The 25,620-nt window shown below is 41.8% G+C and overlaps 1 protein-coding gene across 30 annotated transcripts in view; it reads left to right on the top strand.

Annotated features, from left to right (window-relative positions):
- Positions 1–23,799, top strand: part of camk2d1 (calcium/calmodulin-dependent protein kinase (CaM kinase) II delta 1) — an 80,177-nt gene extending 56,378 nt beyond the window's left edge. For 2 of the 30 annotated variants that reach the window (XM_061031381.1, XM_061031383.1), the window contains exons 8-23: positions 1,233–1,316; positions 1,998–2,092; positions 3,633–3,755; positions 3,868–3,951; positions 4,114–4,156; positions 5,816–5,853; positions 8,139–8,198; positions 9,601–9,645; positions 12,286–12,334; positions 18,792–18,812; positions 20,017–20,092; positions 20,182–20,276; positions 20,821–21,049; positions 21,197–22,297; positions 22,436–22,587; positions 22,991–23,799. In XM_061031381.1, the coding sequence (XP_060887364.1) occupies positions 1,233–1,316; positions 1,998–2,092; positions 3,633–3,755; positions 3,868–3,951; positions 4,114–4,156; positions 5,816–5,853; positions 8,139–8,198; positions 9,601–9,645; positions 12,286–12,334; positions 18,792–18,812; positions 20,017–20,092; positions 20,182–20,276; positions 20,821–21,049; positions 21,197–21,200 (1,046 nt within the window). In that variant the 3' untranslated portion in view covers positions 21,201–22,297; positions 22,436–22,587; positions 22,991–23,799. Of the gene's footprint in view, positions 1–1,232; positions 1,317–1,997; positions 2,093–3,632; positions 3,756–3,867; positions 3,952–4,113; positions 4,157–5,812; positions 5,854–8,138; positions 8,199–9,600; positions 9,646–12,285; positions 12,335–18,791; positions 18,813–20,016; positions 20,093–20,181; positions 20,277–20,820; positions 21,055–21,196; positions 22,298–22,435; positions 22,588–22,990 lie in introns of all 30 variants that reach the window. The other 28 variants (XM_061031378.1, XM_061031379.1, XM_061031389.1 and 25 more) reach the window with 18 other exon arrangements.
- Positions 23,800–25,620: the final 1,821 nt, after the last annotated feature.

The following is a 25,620-nucleotide window of genomic DNA, read 5'->3' as shown; positions in this document are numbered from 1 at the left end:
CCTCCTGATCGGTCATTTATCTCCTTATCTCCTTATTCGTCTTTAAACGTTTAAAATCAAACCATCTAACGTGTCATTTTATCGTCACAGCCTGCCCCAGCTGTCTGAAGGGACGAGCTGTGCCACTGCTCTGGGCTCCGGTCTGGATCGAATATATTTCAGATCTATTTCTTCTCTTTATTCCCCGAGGAGCAGAGGAATAATTGGTCTGTTCCCTGAGCTCCAGCCTCCATCTGGAACCAGTTCACTCCGTGCTCTCACTTTACTACCGCTCGTACTACGTCTCATCGCCCACAGCCGCCCGCTCACTCTTTAAAGCTTTTTTTAAAAGTAGGCTGCATGCTGCCGCTCACGAGCCGAACTCCACACACAAAAGGACATTTTTTTTTCTTTCTTTCTCAGAGCTTGTTAACCTCGGCTCTTAAACTTTATGGGACCACTGATCCTGTGAAATGTTTGGTACGGAGGAGGTCTTAATGAGCTTTTGATAGACTTCCACACACAGGAAGAAGTGAAGTTAGTTTCAGGATAAACGTTTCACTAGTGTGCAGAACAGCTAAAGCTTTTTGATGACTCATAAAGTTTGCAAAAGAAATGGTACTACGTGGTACTACGTGCATACAACTGTCCATTAAATGATATTTCAAACATGTCACTCAACAAAATAAACAATAATCCACGGGGGTCTGCATTGTCAGAGTGCTGGTCTCCATTTGTAGTTCAGATTGTAGTCCCAGATGTATTGACCAATCACGTATCAGCAGGCTTTTGTGTGTGCAGGAAAACCAGTCCATGTGGACAGAATCAAACCAGGCAGACCGTGACACAAACGTGTTTTTATTTTGTCAAAATCAAAAAAGATCCCGACCCGTATCATTGACTTTGCACCTTGCATGTTGCACAGTGCACAAACGCTGCACAGAACAGACTTCACTGGAGTTAGGGAGAAATTAGCATCCTTCACTCGAGGACTGGCGATGATCGCTGATTGGCTCGGAGATTGTGAACTCAGCAATCAGCGGTGTCTTTTCTTTGAGCTACAATAAGTTCAGCTCTAGCTGTAATGATTTTTTTATTCATTCCAAATCAAGTTTAAAATTTATTTTGAAGTTTCTCGAAATGTAATTTATTTTCTGAGCTCATTGAAAGCAGGATTATGCAGACCTCAGTGTCAGAAATACTCCCTCTGTATGCTGTGTTGATGTGTTGATGTGTGTGTTTGTGTGCTTCAGGTTTCGCCGGCACACCAGGATACCTGTCCCCAGAGGTGCTGAGGAAAGATCCCTACGGCAAGCCGGTGGACATGTGGGCCTGTGGTGAGTCTCTGAGCTAACACACAGAGGAGCTGCTTATCAGATGTTACAGATCGCTGTCACAGACAAGGTTTGAAATGGCTGATCTCAGGCCTTACCTGGTTCTCGCACTGTGAGGTGCATATGTAAAGATCAGGAGGATTTCAGGGTCGGTCACAAAACCCTCCAACCTCTTAAATTAATCATTTCTGACGCTTACTACACACCTCTCTGATGGGCCAGGCCACCTGGGCACGAGACGTCTAACACACACACACACACACACACACACACACACACACACCTGTGCTGTCTCACTGCAGCCACACAAACAACAGTGAGTGTTGTGTTTGTGGTCGGACTGTCTCCTCGCCACCTTTCATCTTTTTCTGGCAGCTGATCAAAAGCACACACACCGTCTCCTGTAACACAAGAGCTGTGTGTGTGTGTGTGTGTGTCTGTGTGTTGACACACTGCTCTTTATTTATATATGGGTGTAAATGTGTGTTCATGTTTACCTGCTTTAAAGACTGTTTGTACAAAGTTTTGGACTCATAATTCAGTCTTTAACTTTTGTGTGTTCAGCTTTGAAAAGGATTTGTGGGTCATGATGTGAGCTGTCTGTCAGGATTAACCATTGTGTGTGTGTGTGTGTGTGTGTGTGTGTGTGTGTGTGTGTGTGTGCGTGTGTGCGTGTGTGTACAGGTGTGATCCTCTACATCCTCCTGGTGGGATATCCTCCGTTCTGGGACGAGGACCAGCACAGACTCTACCAGCAGATTAAAGCTGGAGCTTATGATGTGAGTTTTTTATTTACATTTACATTTTATTGCCATGAATACTTTTCAACATCATCGACAATTATCTACTCTCTCGCTCTCTCTCTCTCTGACTCGCTGATCACCTTCTCTCTCTGTGCAGCCTGACTATGACCTCACACTCGGTACATTATCTGTTTTTCTGAGGTGTTTCTGAATATCTGTGGTTTAGTAATCTGCCACAGTTTGCACAGACCTCGGGTGATGTGATGTGAACATTAGGATATAAAATATAGCGTTCTCATTCAGTGTGCAGAGTTAGACTTCTCTTCACACTCTGAGGATACTCTACATGCAGCTTCATCAAGCTCACAGGCTGTGACTCTGCAAACTGTCTGCTGTCTGTTCTCCACGGTGCAAGCAGCCAGATGAGGGGGGGGATGAGAACATGTTTGAGGTTCACATCATGAAGTCCAGTAAGTTAATCTCTCTGTTATGAAGGGTGATGCTCCAGCTTTTTACGCTCCAGGACATGACGGGACGATGATGTAACGAGACGGATTTATTCGACATGCACGTTGCTTTAAATCACTGAAAAGAAATGTGATTTTTCCGGCCCAGTAGGGGAATGTTCTGTAGCTGTTCAAAAGAGTTTAATTAAAGAGTAACAGGCTTAATTCAAAAACAACAAAATAAATGCAAAGACTGAACGGTACTGCTGATGGAACGTCGTCCTTTTAAAAAGCCAAATCAAAGAATAAAACAGAAATCACTGCAAACTCAGAAACAATGCTGAAAATGTGATCCACTGTTATAAATCCTCTGAATGTCAAAGTATTCTCCTAGATTTATTAAATCACAAAAGACGTCTTTATTTACACATTAAAGGTTCCCTGTTTTATCTTTGACCATTAGAAACGCTATGGGTCCGTATCTTTAATAAGTCAACAGGGTGTTTGTGTCGTAATTCAAATTAATGCCTAATTTACAACTCTACATTTCACGCTGTAACATCCTTACAGCATGCGAGCGGTAGATATGGAGTAGCATCGCTCGCTGTCCACACTGCATCGTTTAAATAATTACGTCTTTGCTCTGTGAATTTCAGTTTCCACTTCAATCGTTATAACATGTGGTGCTTTTATTTTGAAGGTGGACAAACTGAAGAGTGGTGCTTTTTGTATTGACGATCAGTTGACTCAAATCCCAACACTCAAACGCTCGCCAATAAACAGTTTGTGGTGAGCCGTGTAAAGCTTTTCTCCGCAAGTCAAAGCTCAACATCACAATGTGGATGTTAATAATGCACCGTTATGTCTTGGTTTGTTGAACAAGCGAACAAGCTCTGCTGAGTGAGAAAAGTGAAGGGAAATCCAAAGTTGTCCTGTTAGTCCCCGACAGTGGCTCGTGGAGAGCGCTCCTTCCTCGTCCACGTCTTAGCGAGTGACAGAAAGGAAAATAGAAACGATTCAAACAATTGACTCAAGCTGATTTTGTCAATCCAGTATCACCCCTTTACCTTTTCTGAAGATGATTTCCTTTTTAATATAGATGGTTAATTATGATGTCATCAAACCAACAGTTCCCGTCTCCTGAGTGGGACACTGTGACCCCAGAGGCCAAAGACCTGATCAACAAGATGCTGACCATCAACCCCGCCAAGAGAGTGACGGCGACGGACGCTCTCAAACACCCCTGGATCTGCGTACGCTTCACACACACGTTCACACATGTAGTCTATAGTCTGGTCTTCTTCTTCTTCTTCTTCTTCTTCTTCTTCTTCTTCTCACACAAACTCTCTCCCTCTGTGTGTGCAGCAACGCTCCACTGTGGCGTCCATGATGCACAGGCAGGAGACTGTGGAGTGCCTGAAGAAATTCAACGCTCGGAGGAAACTAAAGGTGAGAAAGAGAGAGAGAGTGTGAGAGAGAGAGAGAGAGAGCAGGAGGTCCACATGAGCTCAGAGAAATGCGGCCGCAAGCAGCAGAACATCTAATCATTAACTTCTCCGGCTGTGTAAATACTCCAGTTTGTTCCCTCAGTGTTCACTTTTCTCTCCGCAGGGTGCTATCCTGACCACAATGCTCGCCACTCGCAACTTCTCAGGTAATAACGAGCGGTTAACAAGCCAACTCTCACATTTCCTTCCCACGCAGAGAGACAAACCTTCCTCAGCTGTCGTAGATTTGAGCTTTTTGTTTTAAATGCAGCTCTTTTCACTGCAGCTGTTTTTCAAACGTCTGCCCTTTAAAGTCAGCGACAGGATCGATGCAGGACCGTCTTCAGGTCCTCTGAAAGGGCAGAGCACACAGGCCGACTCTGACTCCATTGATTGTTTCTCTCTTTGATGAATGACACTCAGGCGTACATTTGTTTTGTTCCACTTTAATGTCCCCAAAAGTATCTTTAAATATTTCCCCCCTTGGTGTGAACGTGGCCTCAGTGTTTATTTTCTCTTTCTCCTCCCTCTGGTGTGATAACTCGTGGAAGGTAAGTTTTCCTCGGCTCTGTCGTCTCGTCGTCACTTCAGTGTCAGACTGAACTCTTAATGTTTCATACTGAGGCATGTCATGAAGACTAAAGCATCGGCTTTCAGCTGGAATACTTTATTCTGAGCCGGTCATATTGGAGGAAAAAAACACTTTACATTTTAAAATCCCAGAGAGTTTTTGGAATGTTTGTGAAAACGCACTTAATCAGACAGTTGAGGAACTATAAAAGAACCCTTCTTCCTGTTGAAAGTGACGACTTTGAAACGATTATTTTAAAGTGGAAAAGGACAATTTTGTTGCTTTAGGCCCCGTGTCCACCTAGCATTTTCCCCAGACAACTCAGGAGCTCTTGCATGAAGCGTTTGTGCTCTGAGAAGAAAAGATTTTCAACTTGAGTGCTCGGAGCGGCCGCACAAAAAAAAAAAAGCATAGCGCTCAGAAAGAAAAGACGCTGGGCGCTTTCTGCTGCGATCGCTCTCTCCTCGTTTCAGAGTTCGGCAGGTGGACACTCGGCCTCAGAAACGTTTCCTCCAATGTGACCGCCGAAAGATATGTGATGTCACTGCAAACTTCTCTCGTTCACGAAACCTGCTCGTGTTTATGGTTTAAGAGATCTCCACATTGCATAAAATCACTCAAACGTTTTTAACCCTCCGCCTGCCAAATGAACAATCACCTGTTTGTGTCTCCTTTGCATGAAATGATGATTCCATCTGTCTCCATCTTAAACATCAAGTGTTCTTCGAGGTATAAACACTCGCTGCTCGTTGTGTAGTGTGCAGATAAAGTAACACAGAAGCTTTGCGACTGGTTTCCCTGCACACAGTGAGCGAGTCTCCTCCAGTCCTGCACGTTCCACACTAATGATTCAGCTCAGCTCCGTCTCATCTCCTCAATTCATTTACATTTTCTCCTCTGCTACCACTTCCTGCAGAGCTCACTTTGAGGGTGCTCGTAATTGGCCAGCCTTGAATAGTCACTGTGTGTGTGTGTGTGTGTGTGTGTGTGTGTGTGTGTGTGTGTGTGTGTGTGTGTGTGTGTGTGTGTGTGTGTGTGTGTGTGTGTGTGTGTGTGTGTGTGTGTGTGTGTGTGTGTGTGTGTGTGTGTGTGTGTGTGTGTGTGTGTGTGTGTGTGTGTGTGTGTGTGTGTGTGTGTGTGTGTGTGTGTGTGTGTGTGTGTGTGTGTGTGTGTGTGTGTGTGTGTGTGTGTGTGTGTGTGTTAAATCAAGCTGCGCACTGATTTCCGTGCATTGTTATCTTTTTCTCTACAGCAGCCAAGAGTTTGCTCAACAAGAAAGCAGATGGTGTCAAAGTAAGTTCAGCTTCTCTCTTTGATCTGTTTCCTCATTTCTCTGTGTTTTGCAGAAAGCTTAAATACTTTTACTTTTGTATTTACATTTCTTCAAACTGCAACCTCAGCTCGCGTTGTTCTTGGAATACTTTGGTTTAAAAATAGGAGCGTCCATAAGTCAGGTTTGATTTCCCGAGTGGGTGTGACAGATATTTGCTGATAATTATCCTCCTCTGCATCGTCAATCACTGAGAGGGAAGAAGGAGTATCTGTTGGAAAGTAATAACCGCTGATTAAATTATGATCTGACTGAGGGGAGATTACACTCAGCTCTCTGTCATTCTTAATTTGAGTATCTTAAAATAAAAACCCTCTTTCCAGCCTGCACACTCAAGTCTATCTCTCACTTGTTTTGGATTTAAAGGCCCCTCTAACACTCTCATTCCTAAAGCTGTTTTCATTCTTTAAAGGAACTCAGATCACACACATGTTGTTTTTTCTCTTGACCCTGAGAGTGATTGAGCTTGGTGTGAACTTTCTCTCCCTTTGTGTTGTGGCTTCTCGGTGCAGAAGAGGAAGACGGATGGTACAGAGCTGTTGAGGGTAGGCCTGAGCCTGAAGGTGTTTGTTAGGTAGACTGACCCTGCAGAGGGTAGTTAGCATTAGAAACCCCCCCCCCCCTTGTTTTTAAATCCCACTGCAGTGTGTTTTAAGGCTGGGGAGGCATGGCATGACTGTTGGTAAGTTGGTAGAAAGAGTTTGGTTGTTATTTTCTTGCTGTAATCAGTTACATTTAGGATTCTTAAATCTTACGCCTGACTTATTCTCATGCTTTGAATCGGCTCTGTAGCATACGTCTGCACCTACGCACATAATCTGATGTGTGCCTCCTCAAAAATGTAACTAAGGGCGCGGTCACACTGGCCATCCGTACCGTGCCGTACTCAAGCACGATTGCACTGTATGGAGCACTCCGGGGTAAAGTGTATGGGAGAAACCAACTTAACCTCTGAGGAGAATAATGATGGCACTGACAGGGGGGAAATCTAGCCCCAGAAAAATGTCGGTTAAAGACTCCAAATCTTTTCATAAATCTGGCTCTTATTGTTCAGGACAGCAGCTCCCCTGAGTGGAGGCCGGTACTCAAATCTTTGGGGTGTGCAAATTAGGCTGTGGAGTAGGGACCAAGCTCTGCATGATTATAAACTATACACATCTCTTTCACAAGAGAGTCTGAATTAAACGTAAAAATATAAAGATATGCTGGTCAGGATTAAACAGACTTCCATAGAGTGGCGTCACTGAGGTGCATGCATCAGGAAGCACTTCATCATCAGGTCAAAAAACTTTCTTCAAACTTTCAAGTAATGAATCATTCTTTCACTGAGTAATTGGGTCATTTGTTTCACTCCAGACTGACTGTCACTCTTCATCTGCCTTTACCAGAAGCAGGCCTCTAAAGAATGTTCTCCAGCTCGTCTAAAAAAATAATAATCATTTGGGTTTCTTTAGGCCCCGTGTCCACCTGGTGTTTATTCCGGGCAGTAAAGCGCTGGCTGTGCGCTCAGGAATGTTTGCATGAAGTGTTTGTGCACTGAGACAAAAAGCGCTGCAGGTCCGTCCTGTCTCCATGACAACAGTCTGTTGACAACGGCCACTGTATGACCTACTCTGCTCCGTTACTTTTTACTGCATGTTTTATATTTGAGATCGTTTATTTCCCGATCAGACCAAGGCGAGGATGATGTGGGTACAAGACAAAATCTGTAGGCGTCAAAACTACAGGGAATATTATACATTTGGAAACAGCGCCTGTGACGTCAACAGCCCCTTTCTGAAAAGTTGAAAGATTTTCAACTTGAGCACTCAGAGCAGCTGCACAACAAAGGCGGAGCACTTGAAAGAAATAACGCTGGGCGCTGCGCTTTCTCTCCAGGCGGCAGCTTTCTGCTGCGAACACTCTACTCATTGAAAACAATTGGAAAAAAAGATGCTGGCGTTTAGAAAAAAACGCTAAGTGGACACGTGGGCCTTAGTTTTTTTTGTTTTTCAGGTGGTTTTAAATACAGCTGGTTTCTGTGCGGGATTGGTCACTGATATTTGTCATGCATGGTGGTGACAGAAAAACTCACTGACACTCGCTGTTTGGCTGCTGCTCTCGAGCACACTCTTGTTCCACTTCTTTTTTTTTCTCCTCCTCCACAGCAGCTGCTCGAAGGGCCGACTGTCTGAACACTAAGCCTGTCACTTCTGTCACTGTCCCGTCTGTCTACCTGTCTGTCTGTCTGTCCACTCTGTCCCTCCAGATCAACAACAAGGCCAATGTGGTCACCAGCCCCAAAGAGCCTGTCCCCACTCCTTCTCTGGTACACTGTCTGCCTGCCTCGCTTGCCTGCATGTTTGCACGACTGTCTGTCCGTCTTACTCTCTGTGCAGACTTTCAATAGCATTCTTATAAAACACTTTTTTCTATGAAGCTTAAAACGTCCTTGGCGGTTGTGTAACATGAGCGGTCTTTCAGCTTGCTTTATTGCATTGCCGCGTTGCTCTACATGGGCTACATTCTCCTTTGTTGTTGATGGTCGCTGTAATGGCAACTGGAGCCATTGCATAACAACTGTGGCTAATAAAATGTGCGCACAAGTTTCAAGCTTTTGTTGTCAAAACTGGGACAGGACAGGTTTCGCTTTAGAGCATCTTTCCCTGCAAATCTTCTACCACTGTATGCTCTCATTTTCTATTTTTTAAAACATAAACAGAGAGGCTTTTTAAGAAGTTTCTATACCGTAGCTTCTTGGTTTTAAAAGTTATGCCAATGAAGGATGCCTTAGACCCTGCATTCTCCTAATGGCCAGTGGGGGGGATGCTTGCAAAATAATTTCATTTGTCAGGAAGTAGATACGATAATTACTGCATTTCTCAGTTTATTCCTTCAGTAAACACCTTCACCACTATGTTATCACTGAATTGCATTGAAGGAGCTGGTGCAACAATGAACAAATACCAGGAAATAGCCACAGTCTATTTGTTTACCTGAGAAAGAAGCAGGGTCCAAACCCTCCCTTACATAGTAAGACAGATCACTGACAACCAGAGCGAGAGCACAGCACCTCGTGTAATTAAAGAGCTTATTGACTAACAAGCGAACTGAGGCGCTTTTATTGTGAAATGCTGCGTAACCACAAGAAAAAACTTGAAAGTCCTGAACATGTGAGTTGGATGTACATCTTGATATTGAATTATTTTTCCTCCTCTTGTTTCGCTGGTTTTGATGTTTTCTTAATTTCCCATGAGTAATGCTCGTCTCTGTAAAGTTGAGTGTCATTGGTCTAATGCCTGACTTTCATATGTTCATAAAAACCTTTTCTTAAAGTTGTAGCGTTAGATGTTTTTGTTGCCTCACCAGGTCGGATAGAAGATCATCCTCCATGGTGTCTGTGTCTGTTGTTGTCTTTTTGTCCCTGTTGGGTAAAACTTGGATCACATGTGTTATGAAACTTGATAAACTTGATGTTCAGGATATTGTCACTACTTCACGTGTCATAAAATCCCATCTGTCTGTAACAGTGCTTCATTATGCTGCAGTGACTCTGTTTTTAGCACCTAATACTTTCCCCCAAGTGGCTATAATGTGACCCCCCCATTCCCTCCCTCACTTTTATTTCTCTCTCCTGTCTTGTTAAATACTTTTCTGTCAAACTTTCTCACACTAACTCACTCTTGTTGTGCACCGACCTCTCCTCCCACTGTTGGTCCTCTCTAATCAAGGAGCCTCAAACCACTGTAATCCACAACCCAGCTGATGGAAACAAGGTATACAGCTGGTCCGGTGTTGGTCTGGAGCTGTAGTCTGCTGCTGATGTGTGCGCCATTTAGAGTAGAGACTTAAAAGGGGAATTCTGCTGTTTTCAAACCAGCGCCCTGTTCTTTTTTTGATTTCAGTGTCCAAATTACTTATAATGACAAAAAGTTATGGAAAAGCCCAAGCAGCTGACTTCATCATGAGTCTCTGGACAGGCTGCAGTGGCTGCAACGTGATCCTAAGGGTTACGCACCCAATGCAAAGTGCATTACTTAACAGTGCTTGTTTTTACCACTTATTGACAGGCTTAGATCGTTATTAAAACTGTCGGGGAAACGCTCAGATAAGGTCCTTTTTTTAAAATAAGTGACAGCTAGAAGCAACATTACTGACTTTAAAGGAGCAATATGTAACTCTGACACCCAGTGTTTAGAATTGGTACTGCAGTCCAAATTCAAAACATTGAAGAGAGAGGTCTCGAGGGGACACTCCCTAGAGTCGATGGTTGCCACTGAAGCTTCAGTGTTTAGCCAGCTCTGCATCGGTCTTGAAATCTTTCTGCGTTCTAAAAAATGTCAATCAACTCTTAGCTTCAGAGAGAGGCTTCACCTCTCTCCTCAAGGCCAACAGACTCTGTAGATAAAAACTGTGACTTTACATGGCAGAACACTGGAGTTGCTCCTCTACCACTGAAACAATTCATTAGATGTTTTTCTTATTGTGTGAATTTTGAATTTTAAATTATTAGATTGAATCTTAAAATCGATGCAACACTATCTAATAAAATCAGAGGTAGACTAGCAACTCCCATGTTCTGCTTACTTTTTGTCAAAGAGGTCTGGTGGCTTTGGAGACTAGAGGTCTCTGGTCTCTGTAGGGATCCTTTCTGTCATGTTGTCAGACACTGAGAGTAACAATCTGAGGCTGTCAGGTGTAATTACAAGCACTTTTATATCCTGCGGTTTGAAGGGTCGAAAGTTCCCCGAAAGAGAAGTGCAGCCATTGCATCCCGTTTCCCAGCTTCCAACTGAAGCAATCCAAATTAGACCCCAAAATATGAATTAAACATGTCCCAGGTTAAAAAATACCAAATGATCCTTTAAAGTTGCCTCTGATGGTGCTGATGGAGTCCCCTTTAAGCTCTATGTGACGTGACAAAACAAGGGACTGCTGGTATCATAAGACAGTGCATGTTGTTATCTGGTGTTGCATGTGGTTCTTTGACTTACTGTGATGTCATTTTGCATATTACACAGGTTGCCTCATTCGGTATGCCAGAGTTTAAACCCTGGAAGACCATGTGCTGCCATTGTCATTGTGACGTCAGAGTCAGTTTTACAGTTGTGTGACTAAGGGGATTATGCATGCTGCTGGAATCAGATCATGCAACCCCAGAGCCAAATCCTTTAGAGAGTAACCCAGACTATATCCCCTGTGTTTAGGTGTGCAGATGTTTGGAGCTACAGGATCATGTGTAATCCATCAGATAAAAATGTTTTCACGTGTGCATGCTTGTAACTTTAGTTTTGTGCAGTGATACGATGGTGATGTAATATAAAATGTGTGTTGTGTCATGTAGAATTAACAGTGCTCATATGTTTCTTAACTTATGCCAATGTTTGTTGGTGAAGTGGTGAAGGATCCATATAACGGGATTAAGGTTGTCAACATTTTGGTGCTTTTTTTATACCACGTATTTAAAAAAACTAAAACATTACAATCTGTTTTTTTAAAGGTCACATATTCTCCTCCTCTTCAAACAGTTTCAATAAGTCTCAGAGCTCTTCAAAACATGTGTATGAAGTTTCTTGTTCTAAATCCACTCTGATCCTGTATTTGATCATGTCTATAAACCCCTCTATTTCAGCCCTGATCAGAACAGGCTGTTTCTGTGTCTTAAATATGTAAATGAGCTGTGTCTGACCACGCCCCCTCTCTAGAAGGGCTTAGGTGTCTCAGGCTTTCTCGCTCCATGTCCTATTGTTTACGGTGGGAAGGCAGACTCACATTTTCTGAAAAGTGGAGCAGACAAAAGACGGAGAGGATGGACTTTTCTCATCATTGGGGGGTTTGTTGACAGACTAGAGACACATGTTAGAGTTAGAGGAACATGGTGAAGTGGATTTTACAGAATATGTGACCTTTAATGATCGATAATATTGAACAGAATCTGTTTTATAAGGCAAGTGTGTAGGAGAGTTACTCTGACACACTGTTTAAATTGCACAAATATATTGACAATGTTTTGGGACAAAAATGTTGCCAATGTTTGTGCAATTAAGAGAGTGTGTAGGAGTTTGCCTGCAATTTTTGTTAATTAAAAACAAATGAGCTCATATTGGATGCCTAGGCCTTGTTTTTTTGTTGACATGGTATCAAACATGTATCAATATTGTTGGATTTTTACTAGTTTCATTCTGGTATTGGGAAGACCCTTAAAGGGATTTATAGGTACCATTGTTAAAACAGGATGTTACTAAAATCATTGGAGTTATATGGGGAAAAGGGAAGTGGGGGCTTTTTGCGAAACATTAAAATTAGATGGTGATAAACTGCCCTGTCGTGAAAGAGCACCATCTCTGTAATCTAACATTTGTGCTAAGTGCTTTTTGTTGACGACTCGTTAACTCGTGATTTATTTTCTGTCGCAGGAGTCCAGTGAGAGTGCCAACACCACAATCGAAGACGAGGACGTGAGAGGTAGGACGGTCCAGACTAACATAAACTACAATCCTGTTAGCAAAACAACACGAACTGCCTTTATAAATAAAGTCTTCCCTCTAAACCTTTAATCAAGATTTTACATCATGCTTCACCTCTCTTTTTCACCTTTGGGTGCTATAGAGCATTTTCACATGGCAGCCGTTTTTCTGTGATGTCACACTCAGGGTGGGAAGCTCAAATGCTCTTAATATGCGGCGTTCCCAGTTGCAAGTCATGCACAAAAATCTGACAAATCGATTTCATTGCAATGCTCCCGTTCGATTCTGAAAGTCAGAGGAGACTCTTTGCCACTTTTAATGTTTAAAAAAAACCCATCATTGATAACCCTTGAGCGAACTGGTTAAGAGAAGTGGTTCAGATAGAAGTGATTGTACCCGACCTAAAAATCCTCTGCATGTTTCTAATAAGCTCCACGAGCAGAAACGTGATCAAACTAGGATCAATATTGGAGATGCTTTTGAAAAATGGAGAGAGGTTAGAACACAGAAAGGTTTACAGACCCATGCAGAGCTGGATAAACACTGAAGCTTCAGAGTCCACCACATGGTGACCTGTGTGAGCATCGACTCTAGAGAGGAGGGGGGGGAGACAGCTCTCTATGATGTTTAGAATTTAGACTGCAGTACTCATTTTAAACCACTAGGTGTCAGAGTTACATACTGCTCCTTTAAAGCTCAACTGTTATTTTTGCATAACTGTATCATCGATGTTGGCTTTAGTGAAACAAAAACATAAGGTTTAAGGTTGAACACTTTTTGGGATCCTGGTAAATTAATCAGCATATTTCTAAATATTTTTGAGGCAAATTTCTCTTGACTTCTCGTCCATTGACCCATTTTCACGCAGATTTCATTCGAGGCTTCCCACCATGAGCATGACGTCACCAGAAAAAGTTTTTTAGTCGTGTGAATACACTCAGTGGCTCACAATGTTTAAAGGTTTTGGGCTAACCATACATTTTGCATTTCCCATGAGCAGATCTCAATGTTACTGATTGTGTCTCCTGCATGAATGTGTTGCATCTTCTTCTATTTCCTTTCCATTTGCTTTTATTTCTCATTTTCCGTGTTTATTCGTCACGTCTGTCCCAGTACTATGTGCTTAAACTTTAACCACCATGAGGAAAAGTAGAATCAGAGTGTTGACTGTTCTGGGTTTCTTGAAAGTCTCACCAAAGCGTGTTGAGTAGCAGAAAGATGATACCTGATACCCTGCATTTCAGAAGGTCTAACACAGAGAGGTAAAAGAATAGACCTTTGTGCTCGAGTTCAGTGAAGAGAAGAATGTAGACATTTGCTCCCAGCGTCCAAAGAGTGGAATTGATTTGTTGTTGTGTTTTCTGGTTGTTGACTACAGCGCTGACCTTTGTTAGAACAGAGACGCTGTCAGAAGAGTCCGACGAAATCCTTCCCACATTCACAACAACGTGTAAACAAATTCATCACCGGTGTTATGAGCATTTTTAGATTCTCTACAGCTCTTCACATCTTTATCTATCTAGCATTTGAGCTCGTATACATCCAGCTCACAAAGATGCCCGTTATAGTCTGCATTGTTTTTTATGGCGTCGTCATTCCTCCACGCTCGAGTTACCTGATGTAACAAAGTTTGGGTATCTTCACACTGCACTGATTATGATCGCATGTCTTAATGTTTCTTTCTGAGAAGACATTTTTCTTCTTGTCATTTACGTCTGCCATTATTCTTTAATACCTCTTCTGTCTGGCTGCTCAAATAACAGAATGAAAAGCTGTAGGAAATCTGAAGAGGAAGGACATCTTTTGTGATATCTGCACTGTGTATAGACTGTGGCAGGAAGTAGAAAAATATAAAGGCAACTACGTGTAGTTATTCCTCCTTTTTTTATTACTGCTGTTTTCAAAGACGGATGTTAAACTTTAAAAGACGACAACTATCTCTGCATTAAAGTTGAAGACTGTATTTTGGACATGGTCCATGTTTGGGGATCCATTTGAAACCCAAGTGTATGATCATCTCCATCTGAGCTGTGGGGACAATGGGCCTGACTTTGGCATGATTTCTCAGAAGATAAAAACAAGAGCGAACTAGACAATGAATATGATGGTCAAGGCACAGAGACTGACCAAAAGAAATGCCTAGATTACACAGAACAGGCTTTACAAACACAGATAGGGAACCAAGTTTTTCCAGTAACACCGGACACAAAGGCCTATATTTTTAAAAACCAGTTGCTCTAGTCGCTTTCTACAAGGTGAAATACTCCAAAATCATAACTCTCCTTCTCAGTTTCATCCCTAAACATTTTCTCATGCTCGTTCTAAACTGATCTGTTCTCAGCTGGTAGATCAAACTGTCATTGCCTTCATGCTTTTCATTCATTCTTCATTTCATGTTTTCCTTTTTCCCACTTTTCGTAACGCCCTCATTCCTGCTTTGCCCACTCTGTCAATCTTCATTTCCCCCCTCCCATCCATCCATCCATCCATCAATCCCTCAATCCATCCTTCTATCCATCCTTCCCTCCATCCATCCATCCATCCATCCGTTTGTTCTCAGCACAAGGTTACTCCTCTAGACCCCAAATCTTCCACCTTAAGCACTTAGACCACTCCACCTCTTACCGGCAAACCTCCCGCTCTTCCTCCTCCTCGTCCTCTTCTTCTTCATCCTCTGCCTTCCTCTCCTCCCCCTTCCCGTCCTCCTTCTTCTCCTCCTGCTGGTACTCTCCCATCGTTTGGCCCACTGGTGAGGAGTGCTGTCACTACATCCTGTGGTCACTGGTGTCCGCCTACCTGCTCCTCTTCTTCACATCTTCCTTTCTGGTCTTTTTCATTGACCGCCCCACCTCATGCCACTGCGGCCCCCATCACATTCCCACGCAGGGGTCCGACCCCGAGCATGGGGAGCCTTTGCCCTGCCTGGGCCCCACCGACTCCCAGTGTAAGTCCTTGTCCCAGTTCTCGAGAAGACCCTGCAAATCCCCCCTTCTTTTAATATCACTGAGAATATTCAGGATCATAGGATTTTAAATTCTTTACAAAATAAAAACACCTGAAAATAAAACAGATGATGTGTGGTTTGGGATAATCTGGGGAGTGTTTGCTTACTTGTTTTTTATTTTATATCTCCAGGAACACTTTGGAATTTGCTTCTCATGCAGAAAATCTAATTGTTGTAAAAGATGCTGTTGTAGTTTGTGTCTTTGTTTTTCTTTCTGTCTCCTCTGAGTACAGAGAGAATCCCATCAGACCTCTGAGAAAGATTTCTAAATCAAACTAAACCACACCTCCTCCTCTTCCTCGTCTGTGGCTGAGTGCACAGCTGCTGTGTAACTGCGCCCCTCACAGGCCAGACACCGTTATGACACCCTATCTTCTTTTATTGGCAGATTGTGAAGTTTTGTCTTTAAGATCCTTTATCATCAGGCATTGGCTCTTGTGAACGTCCTTGGACAAGTTTTAGGGTTGAAATGTGAATCATATTTCCTTCTCAGGATGTATTCCTAAATATTGCACATGAAAAGTTTTACAAAAGCAAGATTTACTTGCATATAGAAATTAAATGCAAACGTCCTGGTGGAACAGATTCTCACATGTTTTGTGTGTTCAGAGCTTTGACTGAGCAGTGAATGGGGCTCAGACCTTTCGTCGAAGTTGAGTCTGGAATCAGAGGTCGTTCTTCATGTCAGGATGCAAATACATCTTTATTAATGTTGTATGACATTTTGAATGTGATGATAATCACCAGCTCCTGGGGGAGAGACTAATGGCCTTTGTTTGCAAAGATCTTCAGATTAGGAAAAGCTGAGGAAATTGACTGAGGAAAATCAGAACTGATTGCTCTGTGAAATTCAGATTTTATTTGCAAACATTTCCTGATTAAACACAAATAGTTGTTGAAAAGCTGCTTGTGTTTTTATAAAGTCTCAAATTTGATTTCCTTCATAGATTTGTATTTCAGGTATTTTATACGCGAGCCCTGTCCTCTGTTTATTTTATTTTTTTTACATATTTTGGCTTCAGTGACTCATAGGTTTAAAATTCTTTGGATGTACTCCAGTTTATCACCTCCAAGAGCCTCACACTGTTATTCTAACCCATTCCAATTTCCACATAGTCCGTGTACGCTGCACTATGGCACCGTTAGCTGCCACTCTAGTCAATGCTCCTGTCTCCACAGCGCACGCCACAGTCTGTAGCAGCACCACTATGCTCTGCTCCGTTTCACATAATGCACCAAATCCACCTTTGACGATACACGCTGCAAGCACGCGTCAGACTGGACAGAATAGAACCTGGGCAGGAAGTCAGACAAGGAAACACAGCATCCGGGCAATTTCTAAATAAAATACAATATACAGACTCCAGATTGTATATTCCATCACTTTATCAACATAACGTCAATCATCCTCAGGAAGACAAAGCAACATGTCCGCCGACGGAAAGACCGAAGCTGTGGCTCTGACGGAACCCAGCACACACGGACTATGTGGAAACGAGCAGAAAGTGTCACTGAACATTAAAGACAGGATCCTTACAGAAAAAGACTTTTTGTGAAAGTTAAAGCTATGACAGATAGAGGCAGAGGTAGACCAGCAGCTCCCTTTGTTTTGGGACAACTTGTAGTGGCTGTACTTTGATTCCTTTAATAAATAAGGGATAATCAAACTGGTTTTATTGGACGTATTGTTTGCATGTTTTACAGTCAGGTGTTCCTGATAATTTAGTTTTATACTGCAGCTCTGTATTTTAAACTGATCGTCAGTTTTTGTGTTTGCGTCCTCATTTGACTCGTCGTGGCGCTCTGCACTTCCAGTAAAAGCTTCTGAGCTTTGTGTCTTCTGGCACGACACTCTTTCCTCTGCCAAGCATCTGTTGACCTGCTTAGTGTCTTTGTATTTATCACCGTCCGCTCTGTGTGTGTGTGTGTGTGTTTCTATCCATTATTAGAGTGTGTGCATGCCAGCTCTCCATCTTTCTCTGCGCGCTCTAATGGGAGATCCCGGAGGAAAAAACGATTCATCACACAGCTGACAGAATCTCTAAGGGCATTACTTCCACCTCAGATACTCAGGAGTCATCTCAGTTTTCTGCTGGCCGAGGCTGAGCTGCTGCTGCTTCTTATATTAAACACAAAAAACATGTTTTTAAATGGCACAGACTCTAAAACTAACAGATTGTCGGGACAGATTGTCATACATCTACAGAGAGAAGTGTTCCCCCTGCTTTGTGATCATTATGTAAGATCATTCAAGTTTCTGCTCTACCAACATGTCTTAAAGGCAGGGTTGGTAATTTTCTCCAGATCCACTTTTTAAGATTTTGGTTGAAATTGTCTTTGGGTCCTGACAGAAATTACTCATGTTTTCTGAAAAAGGAACAAAGAAAATCTGTCATGTGATTCTGTAAAAGCTTTGACCATTGTCTGCCACGAGGTACCAATCTGATGAACCAATCACAGCCTCCCTGCTCGCTCTCTAACTCCATGCATGCTCGAGCCCACACTCAAAGCGTGAGCTGAGGTCCGCTTTGAAGTTTGGAACCTTACAAACCTATCTCCTATCTTTTATCATGTAAAAAATGCCCCTCTCCAATGAAAGCACGCTGCAAGCATGCTGCAGTGCTTAGTAACGGCCTCATAGACATCATGAGACAGTTGAATACACATACTGCACATGCAAACAATTTACAACCAAGGACCTGTAGAAGCTTGTAGAGTCAGATTAGTGCTGGAGCCGATTCTGAAGTTTCCTCTTAAAATGTAGTTTGTGGTGTAACAGTGATGGCTCAGCTCTGATGCCCATTCACTTCCATGTGTTTAACATCTACATATCAACAGTCTTTTTTTAGTATATTGAGAGAAAAAGCCAAATTGTTGTAGTTCTCTTAAAGTCTGTGATGCGCCGACTTTGGCTCTGCCGGGCTCTGTGTACAAACTGATAGTGTCTCTGTAAATATTAGTCTGAATTGAGTTTGCTATTTGCCAGGTAAAGTCCACAGCTGGTGCAACAGGACACTTCTTTGATCAGGTGTTTTTTTCGTAATCAGCCAATCAGAGGAGGGCGTGTTATCTCGTCTTCCTCTCTTCCTTCTGCTTTATAAGCCGAGCTGAGGCTGAATCTGCTTCTTTGAACTTAAAAAAGTGAACTGGGGAAAATGCTCCAGCTGTTTGCAGTTAGCTTGTTGATGTTGTTGTCACTGGAGGGAATGGAAGCACAGGTACAGCAGCAGACGGTGAGTGTTCAGTTAGCGGGGAACAACAGTGGACCTCCAGCTGTAGAAGGTAAAAACAAACGTTTGCAGTACTGCTGTGTGTTTGTCTGTGAGTGAGTGTCACTCCTTCACTTTGACTCCATCATCGTCATCATCTCCGTCCTGTAAATGTCACTCGTGTGTCTACTTACAGTAAGCCACAACAACAGCACTTACTCTCTGCATCCATTGTTTCCTAGCTTACCTACTTAGCATGAAAGGTAATTTTGATGTTGTCGAATGTTGAACCACGCTGACTAACCTTCCTGTCGGTCTTCACGTCATTTATTTCTTTGTGACTCTGTATTTTTGTTGGTTTCTGACCATGTCTGTGAACGTCGTGATTTATGGTTGACGTTTGTGCTCATTTTCAACTTGAACTTATTCCAGAGTCATTCTGGTATTTTTAAGCCATGGTCTTATTTTCAGGGTCTGAATGACTTATGGGTACTAAACATTTGGGAACTGCTCCAAGAGATTGCTTCAGCCTGAAACAATGGGTTACAATGGGTTACAATGGCAGCACTGTAATCCTTGTTTTTGCTTGACAACTTAAGTAATGACGATATGAATCACTTTTTATCTGTAACTCACTTTGCATTTGAAGCAAAGTTCTTAATCAGACGTTGTGAGAGGAGGTAAAGTTCTCTGTTTTAACAAAGTCAAAACAGTAGTTTTACTCTGCAGAATACTGGAGTTGATGTTCTACCATAGAGGTATGAGTAAGTCTGATTGCATCAAGTGACTTTTGTTGTGTAATGGGTTAGTGCTAACATCAAGTAATACGAATGAAAAACCGATTTAAGGCAGAGGTAGACAAACAACTTCTGTGCACTGCAGGGTTAAAATGCAGTTTTTGACTATTTGCAGAGAGCAAAAAAAAAAAGAAGTAAAAAACACATCTCCCTCTTTAAAAAATGTCTAAAGCGTATTAGATTGGGTCCAATACAGGATGTTAGACATTACAGCAACAAAAACAATATCCAATCAAGGCAGAGGTAAACCAACAACTCCCATGTTCTGCAAACTAAAGTAACTTTTTTTTATCTAAATGGAGTCTGGTGGCTTCAAAAAGACTGATGAAACAGCTGCTTCTGGTTTATAATATCATCTTCCTCTTTAATCGAGATCCTTGATCCTTGCAGTGATGTTGTCAGACACAAAGAACAACAATCTGAGCCTATCAGGGAAAAACACAACAACTACAGTAAGAGTGGTTGTACAGTAAACACTTGACATTTTCATGGCTGCTGTCTGAAGAAATCTACCAGAGAAATCCCTAAACGTTAATTCCTATCAGTCATTTAGACCTTTAAATTTGAAGAAAAGAAGGGGCCTAGGTTTAAAAATACTAGTTTCCTTGTTAAGAGTTCTAAAGTTGTTGAACTGATCCTTCTCTCGTCTCTCTTTGTCTGTGTGTCTCAGCTCGTAAGCAGGAGATCATTAAAGTCACAGAGCAGCTGATCGAGGCCATCAACAACGGAGACTTTGAGGCCTACACGTTAGTGCAACTGCTTTGATTTACTTTACTGAAATATTCCACTCACAACTTTGGACCTGACTCGTTTTATGTTTGTTTTCCTCCTTCAGGAAGATATGTGACCCCGGCCTTACGTCCTTTGAGCCCGAAGCGTTGGGCAACCTGGTCGAGGGAACCGACTTCCACCGCTTCTACTTTGACACCGGTAAGGGTTTCTGAATGAAGCTCTAAAAGGAGAACATATTTTAGTTTAGTACAAGATTAACAGGTTTCTCTTGATTGCACACAGTTAGTATTGAAACAGGTAATGTTTCTAATTCAACTCCAGTGCATCCATTTTTTTAAATGATATTTTTTTGGGCACTTTCGCCTTTATTAGAAAGGACAGCTAAAGAGAGAGACAGGAAATGTTGGGAGGAGAGATGTGGGGATGATATGTAGCAAAGGGCCGAGGTTGGATTTCAAACCCACTGCGATGGGGTGCAAGACATAACCACCAGGCCAGAGCCCGACTAGAGCAGCAATTTTACAGAAATTCACAGTTTTTTTTATGTTATGTTGGAAAATCTGAACATTTTAAAGACATATCAAAGCAGGCAAGGATATTTGATTTTAAAATAATGCTCCAAGAATTAAACTCAATTGTTCAACCCAAACAAATCCTGGCAACAACTCAATCCTTTTACTTGCCCAAGCTGCATGCAACCATCCCATCTTCCAGATGAGAAATAGTTTTTCCCTCCTTGCAGCTCTTGCCAAAGGGAAATTGCCAATCCACACCATCCTGCTCAATCCCCACGTGCACCTGATCGGGGACGAGGCCGCCTGCATCGCCTACATCCGCCTCACCCAGTACATCGACAGAGACGGCATGCCTCGCACCATGCAGTCAGAGGAGACCCGCATCTGGCACCGCCGGGACAGCAAGTGGCAGAACATCCACTTCCACCGCTCCGGCTCGCCCACTGTGCCCACCAAGTAAGGTCACTATCTCCTGCCCCCCCGCCGCCACTATATCATTCACCTCCAGGTTTTCTGGAGATCAGAACACACAGAGCATCATTCAACAGTACGGTATCTTCCTAAGATTGTTTCTTAATGATTTGTTTGTTGTTTGTGTTTCAGTTGAGATGATGAGTTTTGAAGACGAACACCCTCCAGCCTACAGCAGCCAGCTGAACACACCCCGCCCACCAAGTGTCCGACAGACCCTTCAGCCAATCCCTGCCCATGATAGCTAGAGCTCCGCCCACTCAGTGTGTTGTTTACATATTGTCACTGCTGGACTGAAGATTATTGTACATGTTTGAGAGAAAAAAAAAACGTAAACAAGGGAGTAAAGTCTTGACAATATCATTTTATAGTGCGAGTGTTCATTAAGAGAAAATATTGGCAGCATGTTTTTTAGATCAGTAACTTTTAAATAGAAGTGGTTTCCTGGGGAGCCAGTTAATTTTTAATCTAGCTGGTGAAATATGTGAAACTTCAGTCATCATGTAGTGGCAGTTTTCATTTAAATATTGCACATGTTGAAGACTCATGAGCTGTTGTGATGTTTGTTTATTTTTGGACCGGTATATCACATATCTGCTTTTTACTCAAGTATCTTTTCAGAATGGCAATCTATTAAAGCTCAGGCGTAGGCTTGCTTTTGTTCTGGTGATGTATAGATTTTGGTAATCGATTGTAAATCGCTCTCTTTAGCAGTAACCGTATGAACATGAGTTTGCTAATTCTACAAATGTGTTATTTCTGGTGTGACCTATCGGCACCGAATATGTTTACTAGGAAATTTAAACTACATGTTTAAAAGGGAAACATACTTTATTTGTTTGGACGTCCATTATCACACAATCTCTTTTGATAGAATGTAAACTTTAGAGATTTGTACACGTCTTTAAGGCATTTGACCATATTTACATGGCGGCCATTTTCTCTGGCATCATGCTAAGTGTAGGAAGCTAACTTTCTTGTGTAGTGTTGTACTTCTGTATTCAAAGTATTTAGTTGTAAAAAACAATGATAAATAACAATTACTTCAATACTTTGGGATTAATGAGAATTAAAAAGACAATTGATTGGGATCTGTAGGAAATCGGCCGTATATCCTCAGAAGATAACATGTTTGATAACCCTTAAGCTACTGTTAGACTGCTGCTAAAATTAGCAATATGCAACTTACTAGCTAGAACAACCATTCAACTGAAAATGGTTCAGTGTTTTGAGGTAATTTTCAAAGTGTTCTTTACTCTTTAGCTAACATCAGGCAACATCATGCTAAAGTTAGCATGAACTATTGGCTTGAAAGAGAGCTTCTGAAAGTGTGATGTAAAAAGAGTCTTATCCCCAACAGATATTTTTTAGGTATCATAACAAAAAGGACTGAACTTTGTTTAAAATAAATAAATCTGATAAAACGTTTTAGCTACCATTAGTTAACAGTTACAGAAGGCATCAAGCAACTTTGTCTATCACCTTTACCCCTTTTCTATTTTTTAATCTCTAAATGATCGGAGGTAATAATAACTATTAGCCCTTTCCTTGCTAAAGATATTTGATTTCTCTTTAGCTACAGTGTGTAACAGCTAATGTTAGCAGTACACCACTTCATTGCTATTGTACTGTTACCTGGGAATTCATATTTGTCAATTTTTTCATGTCCAAGGTGATAAAAACCTTCAGCCACTTCCTGTCTAACAGTGTTAGCTAGTACAATGCAGAATGCTAACATTAGCTGTTGTCCAATAGTAGCTCTGACTGCAGCTAATAAGATGTAAAATATGTTGTTTTTAACTTGAAATATGTCACTATGTCCTTTCAGAGATACACTATCAATTGTCTTTACGTTGGGCAAGCAGTGTAATGATTGTGATGTGTATGATTCTCTGTGTTTGTAAGACTTTGCCTTCAACACAGCAGGTTACATCGTAACAGAATTTCAGCTTCCCACCCTGAGCGTGATGTTAGAGGGAAAATGGCTACCATGTGAACACGGTTAATCTTGCAATTCCTTCCATTCAAATCATATTTATACAGTAAGGAGTTAATTTTGTGAATTTTATCACTTGTTCTATTTTGATGTTTACTTTTTATATCGTGATACTGATGCTTGTCCCTCGACATATAATTAATGCTTTCCTTGACGCCCATTTTTGGTGAAACATTCCTTTATTCTATGTTCGACTGGCGTGAACCAACATTTAACAGCATTAAGCTTAAAATCACAATGTTTAACAGAACCAGGTTTTACAAGGAACAAAGCTTTAGTAGTAGAATGATGTTGAAACTGACAGTAAAGCCAAATTATGCTTTGAAATAATTATACAATTCAGTGCTGGAAAGAAGTTTCACAAATTAACATTTTGGGACAGGTAATTGGGTATTTAACTTTTATAAAATCAGAATGTTACACTATTGTTTTATTTAGGTGTCACTGTTAAATTTAATGGTTTGGGGATTGTTTGCGTCACTTAAAAGATCATACTTTAAACACTTCACATTTGGATGTTTTGAAAGTTTGCAAAAAGATTAAACAGATTGGATGTTTAAGTTTAGAAGTTAATCAGCCACAAGGTGTATTGAGGAGTTGTTGTTTTTTTTTTTTACATGCAACCAATTGTCCGTGTTGACCAACAGATGGCACGCTGGTATAAGTTGTTACCGTGATGGGACAAGCCTGATGTATGTTTAAGAACTATCAAATAAAATGTGTGATTTATGCCAAATAACTTTTCAGACTTGGGTTTGACTTGTTTCATTGTGTCTTCCTTTCCTACTGTTTTAACAGACTCATTCTTAAAGGTCACATATTCTCCTCTTCATCAACCAGTTTAAATAAGTTTCAGAGCTCCTCAAAACATGTCTGTCATGTCTTGTTTTAAATATTCTCTGATCCTGTATTTGATCATGTCTATAAACCCCTCTATTTCATGCTCAGAACAGGCTGTTTCTGTGTCTGTACCTTTAAATATGTAAATGAGCTGTGTCTGACCACGCCCCCTTTCTGGAAGGGCTTGGGTGTCTCAGGCTTTCTCGCTCCATGTCCTATTGTTTACGGTGAGAAGGCAGACTCAGGGCTGAACAAACACCTAGCTGTGGGAGTGTCACCCACCTGGGGGAGGGGTTACTGCCCTTTGTGATGTCATGAAGGGAAAATCTCCAAACGGCCTATTTGAGCACACATTTTCTGAAAAGTGGAGCAGGCAAAAGATGGAGAGGATGGACTTTTCTCATAATTGGGGGGTTTGTAGACGGACTAGGGACACATATTAGAGTTAGAGAAACATGGTTAAGTTGATTTTGCATAATATGTGACCGTTAATGATCGATAATATTGATCAGAATCGAAACTTTAAAAAAAACGACATCTGTATCTTCTTAAGGCAAGTGTGTGAGAGTTATGAGTCCATCAAAAAGATTGCAGGCAAACTCCGACACACTGTCTAAATTACAATCACAAATCACAAATACATTGGCAATGGTTTGGGACAAAAATCTCCAAACGGTCTGTTCGAGCACACATTTTAGTACAAACAAAGTAGTGTAGCAGACAGAGTGCAGACTGCAACCTCCTGCACAGCAGAAGCAGTTCTGTGAGGAAGTGGGTGTGGCCTAGCAGAGAGAAAATTAGGATTGATTGCGCCGATTGATGAGACCGGTGAGTGTGGGTGAGAGGAGAAAAATAAGTGACAGAAAAGAGTTTGGAAAAATGTAAGAAGTAGTGTTCAGGTCACATTCAATGTTTTTGGCTGCCAAGGATTAACAGAGGAGTGCTCCTAAAACTCAAGAGTGGGCAGATTGTTTTTGTTTGCCTTTGTTTGCTTTGGAGCAATTGATAAACTGGTGCTTCCTCGATGATTGGGCGATGATTGGATCTTACCATCGTTTGGGTAAAGCTCCATGCTTCTTCTGGTGTGGGAGATGATCCTGCAACCCCTCTCTGCACCAAAACCCCTGGACAGGTGATATCACCCCTCCCTCTTTCCTGCCTCACCTCAAGACTGCCACTGCTTCTGGACTCCAATCTCTCCTCCCCTCCCCCAAACAGCAAGTCACACACCTTCACACACACACCAAGACACCCTCTCTTTCTTTAATTTACATATCTTTTCTTTTGTGCATTTTATGGAATATTGGATTGGTTGAAGTATTGTTTGAACTCGAGGTTTTGGGACATCTGAGAATGCTCAAATAAGCTTGAACAGGATAAATTCTGCCCTGAGAATTTTGATTGACGGACTTAGATGTCTGTCTGGTGCCCAATTTGACAATCGCTTGCATTCAGTTACGATACAGTAGAGCAGGCAGAGGATTGAGAAGACAGACTTTTCTCAAGTTTCGGGGGTTGGTAGACAGACTACGGAGACATATTAGTGTTTTAAAAACAATTGTTGAGTAAATTTTTGCATAATATGTGACCTTTAAGATGTGATGTTAAAGGTATCTCTCATTGATCAATGTCCATATTTATAGTCTGTACAACAACACTATTTCTTATTTACCGCTTACATATAAAGGGAGTAGTTACTTATGATGAATATAACCTACCA

Source organism: Labrus mixtus, chromosome 23 (genome assembly GCF_963584025.1).
Source record: "Labrus mixtus chromosome 23, fLabMix1.1, whole genome shotgun sequence".
NCBI lineage: Eukaryota > Metazoa > Chordata > Actinopteri > Labriformes > Labridae > Labrus > Labrus mixtus.
Note: the sequence above shows the minus strand (reverse complement) of the source record. Positions and strands in the feature narration are given on the sequence as shown.